General features: G+C 35.8%; 1 protein-coding gene across 1 annotated transcript in view; it reads left to right on the forward strand.

The window, feature by feature from the left end:
• LOC140754432 (E3 ubiquitin-protein ligase goliath) overlaps window positions 1–22,780 on the forward strand; it is a 117,390-nt gene that overhangs the window by 91,271 nt on the left and 3,339 nt on the right. Inside the window, exons 4-9 of the mRNA XM_073089440.1 lie at window positions 8,656–8,755; window positions 17,534–17,666; window positions 18,017–18,134; window positions 20,285–20,356; window positions 22,066–22,148; window positions 22,340–22,436. Of these exons, the coding sequence (XP_072945541.1) occupies window positions 8,656–8,755; window positions 17,534–17,666; window positions 18,017–18,134; window positions 20,285–20,356; window positions 22,066–22,148; window positions 22,340–22,436 (603 nt within the window). The remainder of the gene's footprint in view (window positions 1–8,655; window positions 8,756–17,533; window positions 17,667–18,016; window positions 18,135–20,284; window positions 20,357–22,065; window positions 22,149–22,339; window positions 22,437–22,780) is intronic.

Consider the following 22,780-nt stretch of genomic DNA (forward strand, 5'->3'; position numbering starts at 1 on the left):
GAAAAGTTGCTTGTCATTTATATTCATTAATAAAAAACACACACTCCCTCAATTTTGTAACAAATACACTCACATTACTCTATCACTACTCATTTACACCCAGTACTGCATATTTCAATTATCTATCATAAATCGCTACGTAGCAATGCATTCCCCGCTATTCAATTTCCAATTATCATTTGTTTTTCCTTCCACCCATTATGGATAGTACACTTGAAATTAGTAATGACATCGAGGCTATATCTGTCTCTATATATATAATCGTATACCTGTCTACCTGAAGATTGCATAAAGTACCTAAGAAACCAAAGTAGCTCATTGACGGTCTTTCATCTAAACATAAGAAGCATTGGCTGTAATTTTGGAGAACTTCTAGTTCTCTTGAAGCGTATTAACATTATGTTTGATGTGCTTGTTCTAAGCGAGTGCTGGTTGAGCAAGTGTCCTCACTTGCCTATTTTACCCGGCTATAGTTCTTACAAAAGTAAATTTGACAATCAGAATGACGGAGTGGTGGCATTTGTTAGGAATGGCTTAGCGTGTACAGTTGTTAAACCTGCTCTTATTGATGCCAATGGACTTATCTTAAAGTTCACTAATGAATTGGCCATTGTTGCTGTTTATCGCTCCCCCTCAGTGAGGAATATATCAAATTTTTTAACGTCTTTGGATAAATCATTAAAACTTTTGTCGCAATTTAATACTATCTCATTAATTGGGGATATGAACATTAACATAGTGCCTGGAAATGAGGATCCACTTGCAGATATATATTTGACTTTAGCTGCAACGCATGCTATGCTACCTGCTCATATCTTTCCTACCAGGAACAATAGCTGCCTGGACCATGTTTTACTAAAAACGAATACTCCCTGTATCACACTAGTGGTTGAGCCATTTATTACAGATCATGCCCCAATAATTTTAAGTTGTAATAAGAATATTAGGAAGAGTAAAGCTGCTTGCACTAGAATAATTAATGACGAGAGTGCTTGTGTGAAAGACCTCGAAGAATTTAATTTTTCATTTATTCTATCGATGAGTGACGCTGAGCTGGCAGCGAATGCATTTGTACATATTATAATGAATATAGTTAATACTCATTCACGCATTGTAAAAATTCCTAGTAAACAACGCATAATCAAACCGTGGATGACAGCCGGCCTCCTGCGATGTGTACGAAATCGCGATCGCCTACACAAACTCACCAAAAGAGACCCTGATAACCAGGTAGCCAAAATTACATATACGCGCTATAGAAACTACTGCAGGAATCTGTTGAAACGTGTTAAACAAGCTTATGAACGGTTAGAGTTTCATAAAGCTAAGAATAATCCTAAAGCTACATGGAAGGTAATTAAAAACATCATTAATTTCAACGCTAAAATTAATACGCCCACCGATTTACTTCAGACAGCTGCTACGCCCGAACAATCCGTAAACTTTGTAAATGACTATTTTAGTAATATTGGCAAAGACCTTGCATCTAAATTTAAAACCGCATCTAAATATGATAACAGCTCTACACCATCGTTAAGTAATTCCATGGTAAATTCTATGGCCCTGATTAAAACGGATAATGAAGAAGTTGAGCAATTGATTATAGGTCTAAAACAGTGTGCTATTGGTTGGGACAACATCTCCTCATCCCTATTAAAAGCCGCTCGACATCATATAACACCAGTAATAACGCATATTTTTAACCTTTGCTTCTCCACTGGTGTCTTCCCAACGGTATTCAAAGAGGCTCTCGTACACCCAATACATAAAAATGGAGATACACACAGTGTTACTAACTACCGCCCAATATCCGTATTATCAACGCTTTCCAAAATAATAGAAAAAATTCTTAATAACAGATTAATAAATTACCTTAACACCTTTTCCATTATCTCTAACAATCAGTATGGCTTTCGGAAAGGGAAATCCACTGAGGATGCAGTCTTACAGCTTACGGATACTGTTGTAAGCAACATTAATACCAAACATAAGACTATTGGTATATTTTTAGATCTCTCTAAGGCATTCGATACAGTCTCTATTCCCATACTTATAAATAAACTGGAGCACATCGGAGTACGAGGAGTAGTCCTCGACATTTTCAAAAACTATCTGTGCGAGCGAAAACAAAGAGTATTAATTCGTCCTTACACAAGTGACGCGTTACCTTTGACCTGTGGCGTTCCTCAAGGTAGTGTCCTCGGACCTACCTTATTTCTTATATATGTCAATGACCTGTGTAACTTGACCTTAAACCACACTAAAATATTCGCCTATGCAGATGACACTGCTTTACTCGTTCAGGGAGCTTCTTGGCAAGAAGCTCGCTTTCATGCTGAAGCTGCAATGAGGGCAGTAATTTCATGGTTAGATAGTAACTTACTAACTATTAATTTAACTAAAACTGTATTCACTACCTTTGCTATTAATTCTTCAAATTTGCCGAAACAACCATTTCCTGTGGTGGCCCATCAGTGCACGAGTGGTTATACTCCTTGCTCCTGCCCCGAAATAACTTACACATCTTGTGTTAAATATTTAGGAGTATATGTTGACAGCTTGATGACATGGAAGAAACAGATCGAAACAACAACGTCTAGAGTCAGGAAATTAATATATGTCTTTAAAAACCTAAGAGCAGTTGCGGACCAGAAAACTCTAATGACTGTATACTTCTCTTTGACTCAGTCCGTTCTCACTTACTGTATAGCGGCCTGGGGTGGCTCTGTTAAAACTAGCTTCCTTCGTTTGGAAAGAGCTCAAAGAGCAGTGCTAAAAGTGATGTTATCGAAACCTATTTTATTTTCTACCACAGAACTTTATAAAATTGCCAACGTTTTGACTGTAAGACAGCTGTAGCACTACCATGAGTTGGCATAGAAACGCCACTATAGAAATAGTAAATAGAAAACTATTGTCATTTTGCTAGTGAATAACATAACTACTATCGTTACGGTATTTCTTGACAACGTCTGTCAAATTAATGACTCATGGGACCGAATTTGTATGGCAATAGATCATAATGACATTCGCTAGCGATTTGATTTCGATAGGTTTTTTACGTATCGAGTTACGCCACTACGGATTTTACTTCTACGAGTAACCACCAGAGGCGCTGTACAATTTTTCATACATTTATTTTACGCAGTCGCTAGCGAGTAATACTTTTGTAAACTCATGGTAGTGCTTCTGTTCCTTCAAAAGATACTCTTGCGAAAACACCTTAGCTTACCTTTTAGAAATTATCCTCGGCGAACTGGTCGAATCTGTAAATTGAATAACGGGCGCACAGCACTTTCAAGACGACACTATAACTATATTGCATCTAGAGTTTATAATACAGTTAACAAAATAATCAATATTTATCCGCTCACGTACTGGGAAGTAAAATCAAAAATTACAAAATATCTTAAAACTCTCACATATAATGAGTGTGAAACACTTATAGTAGGAAAATGACAGTACACATACATCCACACATGCGCACACGCACACACACACACACACACACACACACACACACACAAACACACACACACAAACACAAACACGCACGCACACAAACACACACACACACGCGCACACATGCACATACATATATTAAAGTTATTGGCTATTCTCTTCTTAAAATTGTAACTATAATTACGTAATTTACTAAATGTATTTGTAATCATATATATTTATTATAGTTGTAAAAGAAAATTGTATTAGTTCAGTAAGCAGAACATACTTCCTCATTGTCCAGAGGTGGGCGTAAATGGCTGCGTCACAGTTCTTAACTATAGCAGTCGTTTACGAACAATTACTATTTGTGAATTAATGTTTTATGTTCAATAAAAATCTTTAAATCTTTAAATTTAACATATTCGAAAATATAATATTTCATTGTTGTGATTGATTTAAACCAATCCGAATAAATGTTAAAGTTTCAAGACTAAGCTGGAATGCCTCGTATTACTAAACGTGCGTGATCAGACCAAGACAACAGCATTAAATTACATTACTGTTAGTAGAAATAAGTTGAAACAATTTAATATAAATATTAATTAAAACAAAAAACAAGACTGCCCAAAAACAACTGAAAAACGAAGTAATACTCCCACAATTTACGCGAATCCAACGACAACTCATTTGTTAAAATCCGTCAAGCTGTTTGGACCTTAAGGCTAAAGAATGATTGTCCCTGTAGTTTCGGGACCAGAATAGGGCTACGGTATCGCCTGCCTGTCGTAAGAGGAGACTAAAAGGGGGCTTCCAGGGTTGCGGGTGGCAAGAGTGGGAGCTCGAACCGCCTAGCCAGCGGCCCCGGGAAGGACGGCGGTATGTGTGGTCCAGACGGTGTGGCGAGCCAAGCTCACCTGGGCAAAGCCCGACGGGGCAACGCGCTAAGAGGGCTCCGGTTGCGTTCCTCTGGAGATCCCGGAGCCCTCTACGCAACCCTGCGTCGCTCCCATGACACCGGGTACCTTTTGAAGGTTTCCCCCTCGTAAACAAAAGAAAGGGCTAAAGAATGATACATAGATAAAACATAGGCTTGAAAACATCACCCATTGCAGTCCGCTAAAAAAAATTTTAACAAAAAAATAAAACCGACTTCTATGTCACTACAAAGTAAAAAATAATTGAAATAAATGTTGGTTTAGTACATATTTCTGAAGTCGGCGCTCAATATATTTCGTTTGATAACAGCGTGTCCAATATGAGCGCCGACTTCAGAAATATGTACTAAACCAACATTTATTTCAATTATTTTTTACTTTGTAGTGACATAGAAGTCGGTTTTATTTTTTTGTTAAAATTTTTTTTTTCACCCTTTTTAGTGATGATATGCTAACGTTTGTATTAATATTATGTAAAATTGTATAAATGTGATCATGAATAAAGGTAAGGTCTGAATAGATACGGATTGGACCCACCCGCTCGCAGGGCGCTGCCGCGCCCTTCTCGCTTAGTTTTATATTGTCTTATATGTTCCAACCTAACCTAACCAATTCAATACGAAACACTATAGGCGAAGCTTTATGAGATACTAATTATTGGCTAGGTTAGGTAGGAACAGATAAGTAAATAAATCAAACTAGGTGGTAAAACTCTGCGAGTGAACCGGTCCAATTTACCTTAATTCAATAGTTAAGAAAAGAAAAAGGAATTGATGGTCAAATTTTTCATCATATATCTCTGTCTAGCTACTTCATTACAACAAATGTCTAATCTATATACTTTACATGGGAGGAACCTCTGCATCATCAGGATTGAAGAATTGAAGGTCATATCTTCCATCATATGTATCTACTCAAAGACCTTATCATATATTCGTAAGCTCCAAATGCCTAAGTTGTATGGTTGAGGCAGGAGGCACTTCTGCATTATCAGAGTTGAAGAGTAGAAGGTCAAATTTTCCATCATATATCTCTACCTATCAACCTTATTGAATATTCATAAGCATCAAATGCCTAACTTGTATGGCTGAGGCAGGAGGCACCTCTGCATTATCAGAGTTGAAGAGTGGAAGGTCAAATTTTCCATCATATATCTCAACTTATCGACTTTATTAAATATCCATAAGTTCCAAATGCCTAATTTGTATGGTTGAGGCAGGAGGCACTTCTGCATTACCAGGGTTGAAGAGTTGAAGGTCAAATTTTCCATCATATCATGATAACCTAGATACTCAATGTTCATTTTAAGTTTCATGAGAATTGAGTGGGCAGAAGGTACGTTGTCATAAAATATGTAAAAAGCAGGGGTAGTGATGATGAGTTCCACCCCATAACTTAAATTCTAATCATCAGAGCGTACTAATGTTAAGGTAGGAAAGTACCGCAACGAAACACCCTTTCATATGAAAAAAAGAAAATTAAAATTGGTTAAGAAATACTCGACTTATTCAAGTTTATATGAAATCGGGTTTTTCCAATTTTCCGGGAAAACTGGCGGAAATTTTCAAATTTCCTCGAAATGGGACCCCCTGTGAAACTAGCCGCATACAATGGTGTATGAATCATGTCGATCGGTCGCGGCATCGCGAAAAAATCGCCGAACAAACATAAAAAAAAAAAAAAAATATATATACGGTCGAATTGAGTAACCTCCTCCTTTTTCGAAGTCGGTTAAAAATGACAAGCAACTCGTTCAAAATTGTAAAGTACTTTCATACTCCATTGTACAAAGAAATAAAATGAAATGTAAAAACAAAAATAACATTGTATTGCCATACTCTGTTGAAACAAGTGTTCATTGTAAATAATAAAAATTATAATAACACAATTCTAGAACAATCGGTTGCTCTTTCAAATGACATTCACGGTTTTGTGTTTATTTCTGTTTTAATGAGTTTTGTTTTCCATATGAATCGTTTGAAACGAGGTAATGAAAAAGTTGAATATAATGCATTGGTTTTGTATAGGCCTTCGGGAAAATGTTTCGGGAAAACAGTATGCGACCTCAACTAGTATTTTTTTAATCAACCCCAGATAAGATTAGATTCTTAGATTAAAGGTTGGCCGCAAAGACGTTGCTCCTTTATGGACTATGTTTGAAGGCCTCGGATACCTCCCTTCAAGGCTAAAAAACAGCAATCATCATCATCATCAACAACCCATTACTGTCCCACTGCTGGGCACCGGTCTCCTCTCATAATGACAAGGATAAGGCCATAGTCCACCGCGCTGGCCAAGTGCGTATTGGTAGACTTAACATACCTTTGAGATTTTTTTTTATAAAATCTCAGGTATGCAGGTTTCCTCACGATGTTTTTCTTCACCGTCTAGCAAGTGATAATTAATTTCTATTTCTAATACGCACATACCTTTGAAAAATCAGAGGTGCGTGCCTGGGATTTGAACCTCGGACCCCTCGATCAAGAGGCCGAGTTTCTTAACCACTAGGCTATCACTGCTTATACAACAGCAATACTTAACACTAATGTTATCAGGCAGAAATAGGTGTAAGCGGCAGTGCCTTCGAAAGTGTGGTGGACTCTATTCACTTTACTATTTTCTTTGAGAACCCACATGATTTAAGATTTTCTCAGTATGCTTCCCTTCATCGTTAATGTGACTGATCATTAATTTGTAATACTGATTTACGAGTTTAAAAAAAATCCGCGATTATTATGTGACTGGGAGTCGAACCTCGAACCCCGGTTGAGAGGTCGCTTTTCTAACCACTAGCCTATTACTTTTTAGTTAGTTGGAAGGTATAATTAATCCGAAGCGACTAGACATTCAAATTTTTTTGTGCGCCGGAATGATTGTGTTCAACGTACTCAAATTGTTTGACGTAACGGAATACATTAATACAATTATTACGCATTGTTTCGGACTCTCAAATCATCGTTTGGCATCACAAAGTCGTTTGGAAATATACTTCACGACTGTTCGTATTACCTTGACCTCTAGGGCTTAGTAGGAGCGATACAATACTTTAAAAATATGAGGAAAATGAGTAGAATTATGATTAATTAATTTGACCACTGGGATAGTCACATCGTTCGTAAGGCAGACAACTAATGGGGTAGGATGAAAACCTCGTCTGAGAAGGAGGAAGTACAGAATGCCCAACCAGGTGGACTAATGACTAGAAGAAGACAGCAGTAAACAGCTAGATTCTCAGGTCTCAGGTTCGATCAGAGGCGCGGTTTATGGGGGACCAGTGCCGGACTAAGGCCGTCCAAGTCCCGAGGCGGAAAGTTGAATGGAAGTCCCCAAATGTAAAATGTTCGCCTGTGATTCGGTGACCTTTTTTTTTCGCTGACCGGTACACATTTCATAGATTGTTTGGTTCTGACGACCTTTTTTTAGCAAGTGTAACTGGAGGTTTTTCGGTGTATCAATCGTTTCTATCAATCTGTTTGTTCCATCACGAACGATACAAACATGCATATCGCCTAATATCTTTGATATAGAGATATCAAGTGGCCCGCATGTTCATTTTCCGTTTATTCTCATGGATAATCAAAAACGTATGTACTTTTTATGGGTTATTAGTCTACGTCGATATCATGATGGATTGCTAGATAGCCAAGCATTACGTGTTACTTGATAAGGCGTTTAATGTGTTTTGAGAGTGTTATGAATATCTGCTTATTAATTTGCTTGTAGGTACTGCGAAAATAATAATGTTATATGTTTTCTCACTTACCTGACTGTGGACTTTTTCGAGCATATATCGTTAAATTCGTTTAAATATAGGAGTGATATAGGTATGTTCAGCAGTCTTTTTGCTTTATAGTATTTGCCGATTTATTATCTATTTTCTTGAAAATCCGTAACACAAGTTTAGTAATATAATGCTTTAAGATGTGTTTTTTTTTTTATTTTTAAACGAAAACTGTATCCATATATTTTTTTGTATGGATTATTTCTGTATTTTAAATGTGATCGATCTTAATCGAGTAGCGTAGCCGTCTCTTAGTTCAGAAAGTACATAATATTCATTGTAATAGATATTCAGTAAGTGTTCCCGACGAACTGATCAAAATAAATTGATTTCATTACATCAACAACACATACCACAGTTTAACCCTTGATCAATATACATTAATAAATTTACGTCTAAACAACGTACAATAAACATCTATTCCATTTAAAACGAAACGAGTGATTTGCATAAAACGAAATGCACGAAACAAAACGATTGATATTGTTTGTTTAGGTGCAGAACGCGTGGCGTGCGAACGCCTCCGCCGTCATCATCTACAATGACCGGGATACCACTGCGCTCGAGAAGATGAAGCTTTCCACTGATAATGGCCGTAAGTACTATTTTCATGCTTTCTTTTATTTTGGTAAGGGCTGATAGTAAATTATTACTATCAGCTTTCTTAAGAAGTGACGTCAAATGAACTATCATCAAACCTGTTGGAATATGTCACAATTACTACCTCCTACTAATATTGTCAGAAAAAAAACTCATTTTTCTTATGTGTTCTTTATCATATTTCTACTACAAATTATTCTATGGAATTCCGATGTTCTTTATTAAAACTTGAGCCAATTTAGTGTTTGCGATATGCCGATTTGAGCTGAAAATATTTGGCAATTTGCCGGTGATGATTTAGCTTTTATCTATACTTTATCTCGGGAACAGATTGAACGATTTAAAATGCACTTTTATCCAAAAGTAAATACTTTACACGGAGACATGGGACTAGGTTTTATTCTCAAGTGAAAAAAATTGAGTATATAAAGCATGTACACCAGGCATGTATATAATTATAGGTATTACTTTATGTGAATAAGAAAACAAAAACAAATTTTCTTTTAATTTTAATGGACTTTTGTATATAAATTTGTCAGTCACGCGAAATGTAATCTTAATAGCCGCTAAGCAATAAAATCAAAGAAGTATTTTATTTTTATAAAGTCGGTCGTTAAAATATTTACGTGCGAGAGTATTTATGAGTTCTGTAATTTTTACGTACATAAATGCCGTAATTTATATAAATATAGCATTACTACACTACAGTTCCAGATTGCTTTAGGACGGTTTTATAATATTATATGTTTTTACAATAAATTATTGTAATAAAATGTTACATAAATAATATTTAAAAGGAAGTAAAACGAAATCAATAGTTAGTAATAGGCAAAGAGCAATATATAAAAATAAATGCTTTCAATCAAATTTATGTATTATGGAAGAAAATGGTTAGAACTGTTGGGTATAAGTACCTAATATTTTTATGTTTATTCATACGCATTTCGTGATTAAAGCTGTTTACTTTCAAGTTCAACTTCGTGATAATACCTACAGATCGGTCGATAAAAACAAAATTTTGAGAAAGTGCTTAATAACTTGTTTTAGTGTTATGTACTTTATTTATATTGGTCATAATATGTTGAGATCAATTACACTTAAATGAGAAGTTAGGTTTACCGAATATAAATGTTACCCAACTCTCAGATTTTTTGTTTGTTTCTATATAGAAACTCGCTACAACCATATATATGGTTGTAGCAAGTACTTGATGTTCACATTATAGTAAGTGATTACTGCCGCCTGTGGACACCTAATTTACACTATACCTTTTTTTTTCTTAACGAAGGGGAAACCTTCCAAAGGTACCTGACGACGTGGGAACGGCGCTGGGTTATGTGAGATTTTTACCGCACTAAAACCGCCCCCATGGCCGTCCTCAACGCTTGTTGGAGAACACCGGGATCTCCGACGGAACGTAACCGGAGTCCTCCAAGCGCGATGCTCCGATCGGGTTCTGCCCTGAGAGAGCAGTTTTCACTTCTCCCACACCGTCTGGTGTTCACGATGGTATGCGACCACACATACCGCCGTCCTTCCCGGGATCGCTTACTGGACGGTTCGAGCTCCCAATCTTGCCGCCCGCAGCCCCGGAAGCCCCCTTTTAGTCGCCTCTTACGACAGGCATGGGATACCGTATACCGTTTCTGGTTCCGAAACTACAGGGACAAATTCACACTACCTACCACCTACGATTCAATTTATAAACATGCTCTGGGCAAAGACAAAGGTCTTTTATTTTAACTATTCTAACATCTAGAAGAAATCATTGATTACTAAGAGCATAATTATGAATTATTGATAGGTATTACAGTAATCCAAAATTCGGCAGTTCGTAAATATTTCTCGCTCAGATAATATTTAGATAGAACAAGCTAAAGTGAAATAGAAATGCCGTTATTTAATACATTTTTTATTAAATCCAATTACAAATTATACGTAAAACTTGAATTGAGATCGGAAATAAAACACTTTCACTTTGAATTTTAAGTGTCACTTTAATTTTAAAGGTGCGGTAGGCTTGTACCAAAGTATGTTAATTTATTCGTTTTATATTTGAAGCAATATGTGTGGCCGGTTAAATACTCGTTACAAATATTATATAATACATGTTAGACAAGTTCTATTAGTGAAACTTGCGTTTAAGTCGTCTTTTTATATCAACTATTACCATATTGACAGGCAGACACTGAAGTTTTGTATGTATTTTTAGAACGGAAAATTAATCAACTCAACAAATTTCTGTCATAAATGTTTGCTTTGCCGAGATCGAACCTTAGATTTTGGGTTTACTAGACGTGTAATGATGTTGTAAATGAATAGGGGTTTTAAAAAATAATAAAATACAGATAAAGGAGACTGAATCTAAAAAGATCTGTCGGGAATCAAAATTTGAAACCTTAGTTCAAAAAAACGTAAAAACGCAGCAGCGTATGAAACTTATTAATATAAATAAGAGTATTAATTATATATTTGCCATTATTAAGATATCAAAAAATAAGCTAACCCACATTTTAAGTCTAACTAAAAAGTATGTTTATGAAATATTTTCTATATCGCCCCTATTTACATTGCAACCGTGAACTAAATATTCGCTAGATAAATATTTATTTAGTCAGCTGGAATGCTCATGTATACGTAGTTTCAGTAAATACCTAGTAATAGATTAGTATATAAAGTATGCCAAAGGAATGTACAATTATATTTATAGTCACCAGTATGTAGGTATACTACATACTGGTGACTTACACTGCGAAGCGGGCATCGTATCGATCTAACACGCAGTGGGTTCCAGGTTCGATTCCTGGTCAGACAGATATCTAAATGATGAATTTAGTTTTCTTTTCTGGGTCTGGTGTTTGTCTTTGCTATCCCACTGCTGGGCAAGGTTCTCCATAAGGCCATTGTCCACGGCGGTGGCCAAATGCGAATTGGTAGACATCACATGCTTTTGAAATCTTTTTTCTTTTTTTTAAATTTCTTAGTTCTTTTCCTCACGATGTTTTTCTTCACCATTTAAGCAAGCGTAAATTATATATTTCTAATACGCACATACCTTTGAAAAATCAGTGTTACATGCCTGGCATTTGAAACTCGGACCACTCGATCTAGGGGCCGAGTTTAACCACTAGGCTATCACTGCTATATAGAGGCTCATACAACAAAGTTATCTATATTACATTATGTTCACGTTTGTTTGCGTACGTGGAGCTACGCGTGCCGTGTCACCTTGACAGTGAAACCCGTATGATCGCATTAGTACAAGATACCAGATTAGTAACGTCTGTTATTAATACTCGATCCATCCAAATTTTGTCTACCAAAGATCGAATTTTGACTATTTTTAGGGTTCCGTACGCAAAGGGTAAAAACGGAACTCTATTACCAAGACTCCGCTGTCTGTCCGTCTGTCACAGGGCGTCTCCTTAACCCATAGATATAGTAGTGTAACGAAAAAAAAATTAAGTCTATGCCTTAACCACAATAGACAGACACGTGACATTTTTACAAAGTATGCGTAATGGCGGCCGTTATAACAACAAATACAAAAAAATAAAAAAAAAGTTGAAAATAAATGGGGGTCGCCATACAATAAACTATATTTCGACTTTTTTCGCTTTATCTGTTGAATCATAATATTTACACAGTTCACATATTCACAATGCATGTACTTCAATGGTTACTATAATAAAAAATACTAAAAATATTTTTATGGAACCCTTCAGATGTTTTTTTTTATAATATCAGAGTAGCAGCCGAGCATGCAGTCCACCTGATGGTTAAGTGGCTACTGCCGCCCATGGACATCTGTAATCAACCCCAGATAGGATTAGATATTCCTATCTGAGGTCGGGCACAGATGCGCCGCTAGCCTGGAAGCTAGGACGCCTCGGAAAAGTATGTCTCCCTTACCACACCCTCAAACCGGAACACAGCAGCGCCTAACACTGCTGTTATTAAGTAGAAATAAGTGGCGGTGGTGCCGCCGGAGTCGAACCACAAAGGATTCTACCACCTTCAAAGTCTGTCTCCCTTACCACAACCTTCAAATCGGAAAAATGTGAGTTGCACTTGGCTAATTATTACAAATTTCATAACATTGAATATATGTTGATGACTAATAATTGGTGTAAGTCTATACATCTACCTTACAGATGTAATTTTTGATAAGATAAATATAATATTAGACTTAAAAGTATTTAAGCCGAGGGCTTTAGACGGCTTTAAAACATGCCAAGCCTCATTTAAAACTTCTGCGTTTGTGGAATGTGATGAATTAAACAGACTTACTTTTTGTTGACGAGTGTGAAACCTTCGAAAGGTATGTTCGGAGTTTACCACGAGTTTCCACTCTTGCCGCCGCAGCAGAAGCAGAGGATAGCTACTGTACTCTATGCTGGTGGTAAAAGTGAAGAAAAATACAATAAAAAAAATTCCAGTTAAAAAAAATAAAAAAAAATGTTTAGTAATTATAGTGTTCTGTGTAAAAGAAATGGACTTCTCAGCTCTTATTTATATTATATATAGGAGGAGCAGACGAATATGAAGTCCATCTGATGGTAAGTGGCTACTGCTGCCCATGACGTCTGTAACCAACCCCAGATAGGATTAGATATTCTTACCTGGGGTCGGCCACAGATGTGCCGCTACTCTAAGCTGGAACGCCTTAAAACAATATGTCTCCCTTCAAACCAGAACACAGCAGCGCTTAACACTGCTATTATAGGCATAAATACCTGGCTGTGGTGCCGCCGGAGACAAACCACAAAGGGTTTTACCTTCATAATGGTAATAGTATTCGTATGTTTCATTCACTGTTAAAGATTTGTACCACTTCATAACGTAAATGCGTGGGCGACTGAGCCTTGGTAGTGAAACCCGGGCGATCGCATTAGTGAAGACACAGCTTAGTAACGCGTCACACCTACGCTGAACGTGGAAATCAATGTGCGGCTCACGTTGTTGCTGTCAGTGATACCCAAAGTTGTCTATATTGACCCCCCAGCGATCGAAGAAGACTTAATTTTGATTCAAAAACGCGTTTGATAATGATGCATTTGCATAATACATTATAGTTCGTTAATGGGTCTACTAAAAACGGAAAATCTTCGAAAAAGAGTTTGGGGGCATATTGTATAAGTGGTAAAACTGAAGCTGCAAAAATGGTCCATCTATCCATATATCTATCGAAATCCATTTCTCACTAAATGCAAATACAAGAAGATAAGTTCTTTCTACTAAGTAGATCGCAAATATATTCCTCAAATATTTTTTTATATAACTGCTGTAATAAACAAGTATACTGACTGCCGCCCATGTATGAACTGAAATAGAACACACACACACACACACACAGTTCAATGCATTTCAGAGTATGGTATTTCTATTATACATACTTTCTTTTGTTAAATCTTTGCTTATCAACATTCCAACAGGGATATTTCGTGCAATAACTAAACGTCTGCATCGTACTTTCACGTACATAATTTACATGAGTGATAGCGTCCAGTGGTTCTCAAGCTGACGCAACCGTATGTGTCGTGTCGCAATGAGCGCACGCGCATCTCTTCTGCAATTTATTTGTCAATTATTGCAATAGTTTAATTCATTCCGTTGCATTCACATTGGTAGATTAATGTATTTTTTATACATTTAGTGACGATTTTATTGTCATGTCAATGAATTTTCGTTTGAGACTATCGTCTTTTTGTTTATATATATAACGGCGCGAGCTATTATTTTCAATTAATTTTAGTTAATTTTGAGTTGAAGCTCTTTAAGCTTAGTTTATGATTTTCATTCAAATTACTTCATTAACAATTATTTTAGTAGACTATATTTTTGGAGCGGGTAACTCCGGATGGGGTTGCAAGTGTCGACTTTTTGTTATAAGAACTATGATTATTGTTTCGTTTTTGAGAGAGAGTTGACAATTGACGTTGATGGCGTGTGGACTTGTAAATCCATCGGCTCCGAATTTATTGTTTTCTTGTGTGCGTCTTTGTTGGAACCGAAAGTACTTGGTGCACTATAAGGGACGCCATTTGGCATTTCCATATCGTTCACCCTACGTCAGTAGGATAATATATCTATGGTTCAGACGCGAGGCTCGGCGATCTGACATATACATAGTTTAACTGATATCATAATGTTATACATATGAATGTTGATACTGAATACCTACTATCAACTATAGTCTGCGCCTTGTGGTCACTACATCCATTTCTAGTGAGTAGTTCTGCGCTTTGGTCTAAGGGCGTGGATACCGGCTGACTTACGTATGACCGACCTTACTCTACAGAAGTAACAACGTATATGTGATCGGTATCAGGTAGCACCTCTTTATATCGTGCTAATAACTTACCATTAGATAGACTGTAGGCACGGCACAAAAAAAACGTAAATACATATATCGATATCCTTCTAGAAAGTTTTAGGAAATATAAACAACTGTGACAGCAAATATGAGCCGAAAATAAGATTACATTACATATGTTTTATCAGCGTAAATGTAATAATGAAACGTCTAGTTACAACGATTACATTGATAACGAGATAAGGGGATCTTTCTGTGACGGGCACGTATGCTTGTACGACTTATCTTATTAGATAAAAGAAAAAAGAAAGGAAAGTGACATGTATTCGAAAATTTACTCTTTAGTATAGCAACTATTATGTTTTGGAAGTAGCCAGAAAAGGTGCAATGGTGGTGCCTTAGAAATCTAAAAAAATCAATTTTTATCTGCAAAAAAAGTGTGAAATTGGGGAAGAAAACAGTTATTATTATATTTTATATTCATAGTTTCTGTTACGTCATTGAAATGCAAATGCATTTGATTGACGTCACAAGCCCATAACACTGGGGCATACATTGATAAAAAAATCAATTATCTACATATATGTACCTTGATAAGCATAACATTGAGATGTGAATCGCTTCCTGTGATATTATTGTGAAATATAATATTCAGGAGATTTGACTCTTTGGGACCATTGGTCAAACATTTGCCAAACATCAGCTTTAAAGTACTTTTTCCTGCACTTGGTTGATACAACAATACATAGAAAGTAAAGCTGAAACATACTCGTAGTATAAAACTATTTATTCGGTTGTACGGATATATGGTTGGTAATAGACATTTAGATTTGTGTCTGTGGTTGGCAACCCTACCTAAGAGCTAGCATAGATTTCCTCTTACAAATTCTTATAGAGTTTCAAAGTGGAGATTCTGCCAGATACTTCCCAAACTCACTTAGTATGTTTTTGTTTTTCTCTTTTTGTTTATCGTGATTGTGACGTCACAACGATAGTGAAGTACAAGGGAACTAAGGACTTAGTGAGTTCCATTATCTAAGATTATATCGCTATCTGCCGTAGTAACTGCTATTGAGGTTAAATAAATATAGCCCGATTTTTTGTATCAATTCGCAAAACTTTGTAATGTTTTCCTATTTGGACAAGAATGGATGCATGCATTTAAAAAAAACTTTATTGAATAAGAAATGAATGAAATTGACTCTTTGTGGATACGTCATTGCAATTTATTATCCATTACCCACTGCTGGGCTGGGTTAAAAACAAGACATAAACACAAAATTATGTTTTATAAAAAATGTATTATTATTTTAAAATAAAACTGCCAGTATTTACATATTTGTTGTAAGCTTTTATATTACTTGCCTTGTTAGTTCGTATGTACAATGTACATACATATGTGAGGTGAGGGTCAAATTATGCAACTGAATTTTAAACCAGTACCCTTATCAGGAGTTTTTACGTTTCGGCAAATATGACTGTTTTGGTATTTGTTTACGTATTTGCCCATACAAATTCAAATCAGCGCCCCTAGCGGATTGTGTCAGAACTAGGAAATCGTATTGGACCATACGTAAACAAATACCAAAACGGTCATATTTGTCGAAACGTAAAAAACTCCTGGTAAGGGTACAGGTAACTGAGGTAACCACAGCCGATTGATCTGAAATTAAGCATACACGGTTAGTTAGGCTGACAATGTATGATTAGTGACGTCACTATACTATAATTATTTTTATGCACTCCCATGATATGAGTATCAAATGAAAGGGTTTTTTCAGAATAGGCAATTTGGGACACATAGTTTTCCGAGGCGTTCCAGCTTAGTCCTCAGGAGTAGCGGCGCATCTGTGGCCGCCTTCAGGTAGGAATATCTAATCCTACCTGGGGTTGATTACCGATGTCCATGGGCGGCAGTAGCCACTTACCATCAGGTGGAATGCATGCTCGTCTGCTACTCCTATATTATAAAAAAGGCACAACAAAATGACATTTCTAGAAAGATTTTTAATCGAATGCGGAGGGTAATGTTTTCGTACTGCCCAATCGGCTTAACGGATTATAGCATATGAGGTGTTGTTGGATTCATCTTAAATTGTATCCTACCCATAGCCTACATTTTAATGAGTCGGGTTTTAGCTTTTGTTTTAAGATAATTGTTTTAAACATATATCTAAATATATATAACTCAAAGGTGACTGACGTAGTGATCTATCAACGCACAGCCCAAACCACTGGACGGATCGGGCTGAAATTTGGCATGCAGGTAGATGTAATGACGTAGGCATCCGCTAAGAAAGGATTTTGATCAATTCTACCCCCAAGGGGATAAAATAGGGGATGAAAATATTACTTCGTAACGCGAGCGAAGCCGCAGGCAAAAGCTCGCTAATATAATAAAAAATAATGTTTGTAATAAAGCTAAGCTAAGCTAATATCAATTATTGTTTGTTGCAGGCAACATTAGCGCGATCTTCACGTACAAGTGGAAGGGCGAGGAGATCACGCGGCTCGTGGACAACGGCACGAGGGTCATGATCGGCGTTATCAAAGGGCGGACGTTTACACACCCCAACAATAACATCAACAAGTACGTAGTGTAATATCAACAAGTATGAATGTAGAACCCGGTAGTTCGACTCCGGCACCACCGCCACATCTATATCTGCCTAATAACAGCAGTGTGAAGCGCTGCTGTGTTCTGGTTTGAAGGGTGTGGTAAGAGAGACATTCGTATCCGAGGCGTCCCAGCTTAGTCCTCAGGGATAGCGGCGCATTTGTGACCGACGTTAGGTAGGAATATCTAATCCTATCTGGGGTTGATTACAGATGTCTTTGAGTGGCAGTAGCTACTTACCGTCAGGTGAACTGCATGCTCGTCTGCTACTCCATATTATAAAAAAAAATGTAAAATTAACAGAAGATTTCTCCTGTTTCCAGAACGTCAGTGCTGTTCGTGTCAATATCGTTCATAGTGCTGATGGTGATCTCGCTGGCCTGGCTCGTCTTCTACTACATCCAGCGCTTCAGATACATCCACGCTAAGGATCGGCTATCTGTAAGTATCAAACAAACTTTGGACAAATTTTACTAAGTAAAGTAGTTAGTACTCTTTTTAATGCGAATGTTAGTTTGTTAGTTAGTTTGTTGCGAATTCACGTCTTAATAACGAATCGTGACTTAATATATTTTTATCCTAATATTATAAAGTAATTTGTTACGATTTTATGCGTTAACAATGAAACCGATTGTTATGAAAGTTTGTACACATATTGACAGGGGTCCATAAAAGGATATAGTGTACCTTTTATAGCGAAAAAAGTACTGTTCTCGATAGATAAAAACAACTTGTCATCCACCTTTGAAGGTGGTAGAACCCTATGTGGTTCGACTCCGGCGGCACCACCGCCACACCTATTTCTACCTAATAACAGCGGTGCTAGGCGCTGCTGTGTTCTGGTTTGAAGGGTGTGGTAAGGGAGACAGACTTTTCCGAGGCGTTCCAGCTTAGTCCTCAGGGGTAGCGGCGCATCTGTGGCCGACCTCAGGTAGGATATCTAATCCTATCTGGGGTTGATTACAGATGTCCATGGGCGGCAGTAGCCACTTACCATCAGGTGGACTTCATGCTCGTCTGCTACTCTTATATTATAAAAAAAACCTCTGACGCGAGAAAAGTTGCGGTTAAAAGCTGGTCTTAAAGTATTTACCTTTAAGAACCTTGTTTGAACATAATTAAGCGTAAAGTTTAATTATTGACTTTACATCAAAATATCTCTGCATATTTAAATATTAATTCTGTATTACATTACTCGGTGTACGATAAAGTATAAAAGATTAATAATGATAATAAATATTAATTACTATGTTTAATCAGTAATTAATATGTGTGAAATACGTCATATATTTTTATTTGTTTGTCGTTTATTATGTTTTTTTAGATTGAAATATATGTAGTGATATGGACTTTATAATAAATTAATAATTATAACAATATTTTTTTAGTTATTGTAACATAAAAGCGTTATTTTATTAGTTAGGTATAATGAATTTAAAATGTCTGTCTTTACTTTTAAAATAACTGGCATTTTTCAAACTCATATTTTGCAAAGATAAGAAAAATCGTTTTGCCGTTATTACAAAAAGTTAATTGTGGTATGTGCACATTTATGTCTACATATGAGGTAAATATGTCGACCTCCGTGGCGCAGCGGTCACGATGTCCCCCTGTCACGCAGAGAGATCCGGGTTCAATCTCCGGTCAGATATATATCTAAATTTGATATATTAGATTAGATTAGATGTTTTGAGTTTTTAAATGTACTTATATCCTGGGTTTGGATGTCTGTTTTCATCATTGTGTGACACAGGCAATATGCCTTCGAGGTCGAATCACGAAGGGTTCTGCTTGTCTTGGGAAATTATTTCTATCTTGGGAATATTAACGTTGAATTATAATTAAATCCGAATACCTACCGATACAAATAACATTTTGTATCACTTAGGTAACGTGAACACCAATTAACAATTTTAATTTACGATTTTTTGTTGTGTAATTTTAATTAGGATTAATTTTGAATACGATTGTACAGGAAACTTTAGTTCACATAACCTGCACAACTTGTTTTTAATCTCCGGTTAATTCAAATTAACATTCGCTTGGTATAAACGTGATTTTATTTATTGTTTCGTAAATGTAGTTAAATCGTATTTTAACGAGATTTTCTGCATCGTTCTGCTTTAATCCAGCGAGATCCGGTTTTTTTAGGTTTTACGTAAAACCGTAAATATATTACTACATAACGTCAATGATACGATCTTGATAATGTTTTGCCTTCCATAAATCTACATTAGATAATTATTTTCGTCGATTTGATCTATGCTAGGTAGAAATTGATGGATAGGTTCATTGATAATAATGAGTGCCAAATAATCATTTATCTTTGATTCAAAACTCCATTAAAATCGTTTTATTAGTATTTGTATTCGTAAATAACTCGTATATTCATAATCATGATTAAAATTAAGAGGTTTTGTTTCGATACTATGTTCGATACAGCATAAAACTTTATGAGGACGGACTTTATGAGCTTCAAAGTGTCGGTTATTTTTATATTACAGACAGACTCTTTAATATATTTTTTTGTAAATATAAAATCCTTAAAACTCGGAACACTCATATTTATATTTTATTTTTATTTTTTGCAGAAACGACTGTGCTGCGCTGCCAAAAAAGCGCTTTCGAAAATACCCGTTAAGAATTTAAAGACTGATGACAGAGTAAGGAGAAATACACATTAAATGCTTCACAATACATTATCTAATGCATATATAATAATATTAATAAAAAAATCTAATAATACTTGGACATGGGTCTAGTATGTTCGATATGAATCAATATCTAAGGCTGACTGTCCATTGGTTACCATCGTGTAAGCTATAGTTGCATAGGCTACGGAGTTACGGACAGTTAATCACAGTTGCAGGGAAGTTCAATTTGTTCTTTGAGCGACCCACAAACGACATTTGTTTTATACAAAAAATCTGTAACAGAATAGATGCATAATTATATAATCTGTATAAATGCAGAAGCAACTAAATAGTCTAAGACTAACTTTTGACAGTCGCATTAACTACTTTTTAGGCGCAAAAGCTAGTTGCACAAGTGATAGTAGCCAATGGGAGGTCAGCCTAAGTTGTGGTATTATTCGTGGGTCTGGGTGCTCTCATGTCTTTCTGTGTGTTAGTACGAGTAATACTCACAAGTGATATGTATGTTATGTGAAGCGGTTTATTATCTTATATTGGGTTTCGATTTTGGAGGTTTGGAGAAAAATGTTCCACGCTGTTCCAATATGATTACAGTATTCAAATGTTAAGCCATAGATTAGTAAAGATACTTCGCCGCCTTGAAATTGAATGAAGCCACAAACGGCTTATTAGTAAGTTCTTTTTTTGAATTCTTGACAAATAAAAACATTTTTAGAGAAAATTAACGTATAAATAACTAATACTGCGTCATTTACATAATACATAAATAATTATTTCAAATATTTTAGGGACATTTTAGCACGGAGACGTGGCAAAACTTTTTTACGCAACTATTTCAATTCTCAAAACTGGTTACATTTTCTTGTAGTAGTGACTAATCTTTACTAATCTATGTGTTAAGCAGATAAAGCTTAAGCTACAAATCATAAATGCTTAGTGGTTACTTAAATTACATAATCAACAGATTTTTTATGATCATGTGCTTCATTATCGTAAAAAAGATATATTAACTACTATAAAATTAACATAACATATAAAAGGTGCGCTTCTGACAGTCCAACATAATATTTAATTACCTACATATTTCCTTACGTATGTCGGAATAAACATTAACATTGGATGATGCTATGTAATTATTACGCTTCTGGGAGCGTAGTAAAATAGTTCGTATTTATTAATTTTTTGATTTATTTTTAATCTTTATTTATTTATTCAACAAAATCCACAGCTACTTAAATGATATATATAATACTTTCTATGGTAAACTAATTAGCCAATTACGGATTTACATTTTTTTATTTTTTTAATATAAAAAGATATATTAAAAATTGTTGGAAATACATTTTTGAATTCAATATTGTTAGAATAATAATGTTTGTCTATATTTTAATAAAGGGACTTAATAATTTTGTATAGCATGACTTAAAAATATAACAATGATGCATGATTTTTATTAATAGAATAATATTTTTTTTTTTTTTATTTACTGGTATCTCCGATTTTGTCATACTTTGTTTTGGCTGTCTTTTTTCAAACGATTGTTAGCGATTTAAACGCCCTTCAATTATGTTAATTTTCTTGATAGTCTAATATTTTTTTTATATCCTTAACTTACGTTACTAACCTACAAGTACAATAGTTATTATATCTTATTGTACAATCATATCTACGTGTACATTGACCTTATAGTGTATGTGTAATACCCGCATTGTTTGCAGGAAGTGCAAGGAGACGGCGAGTGTTGCGCCATCTGTATCGAGCCCTACAAAGTGTCGGAGACGTTACGATCGCTTCCTTGTAGGTGAGTCACATCGACTTCTTTGTTATTAAATTTGTATCGTTCTACAGTAGGATTACGCAGACTGTACCCTCGAGGCAATAGTCGTAAGCGCTAGGGACGAATATGGTGCGTCACTCCACAAAGCACACGTTTGTTTACTACTATTATATTAAAAAAACTATTATTATAATTATAATGTTGTAATGTTGCAGACACGATTTCCACAAGAACTGCATCGACCCGTGGCTGCTGGAGCACCGCACATGTCCCATGTGCAAGATGGACATACTCAAGTACTATGGGTTTGTCGTGAGTATCTACTTTACTCTTTTTCTTGTAGAATCAAGTTATAGTGTAAGTGCAGTAGCTATAGTATAAGCTATAATATGATAAATTAAGTGGGTGATACTGAATAAGAGACTGGTGTGGAATAATTCAGCACAATTTGTAGTACAGAGCAACATACGCGTGTTTGCATGTATTGATGAAAGTTTTTTTGTTTTAATTGAAATAGTAAACAAGATTGCAGCCAACCTTATAGTAAGTGTTCATTGCTAACTATAGACATCAGTATCCATACAGAACAGGGGTTCCGAGCTGAAGCCGATCACAGATGCATTACCACTTCTAAGGATTAAGAGGGTCGTTTCATA

This window comes from Epargyreus clarus, unplaced genomic scaffold, assembly GCF_041222505.1.
Source record: "Epargyreus clarus isolate Ecla_fem2 unplaced genomic scaffold, WU_Ecla_fem_2.2 ptg000029l, whole genome shotgun sequence".
NCBI classification, from domain to species: domain Eukaryota; kingdom Metazoa; phylum Arthropoda; class Insecta; order Lepidoptera; family Hesperiidae; genus Epargyreus; species Epargyreus clarus.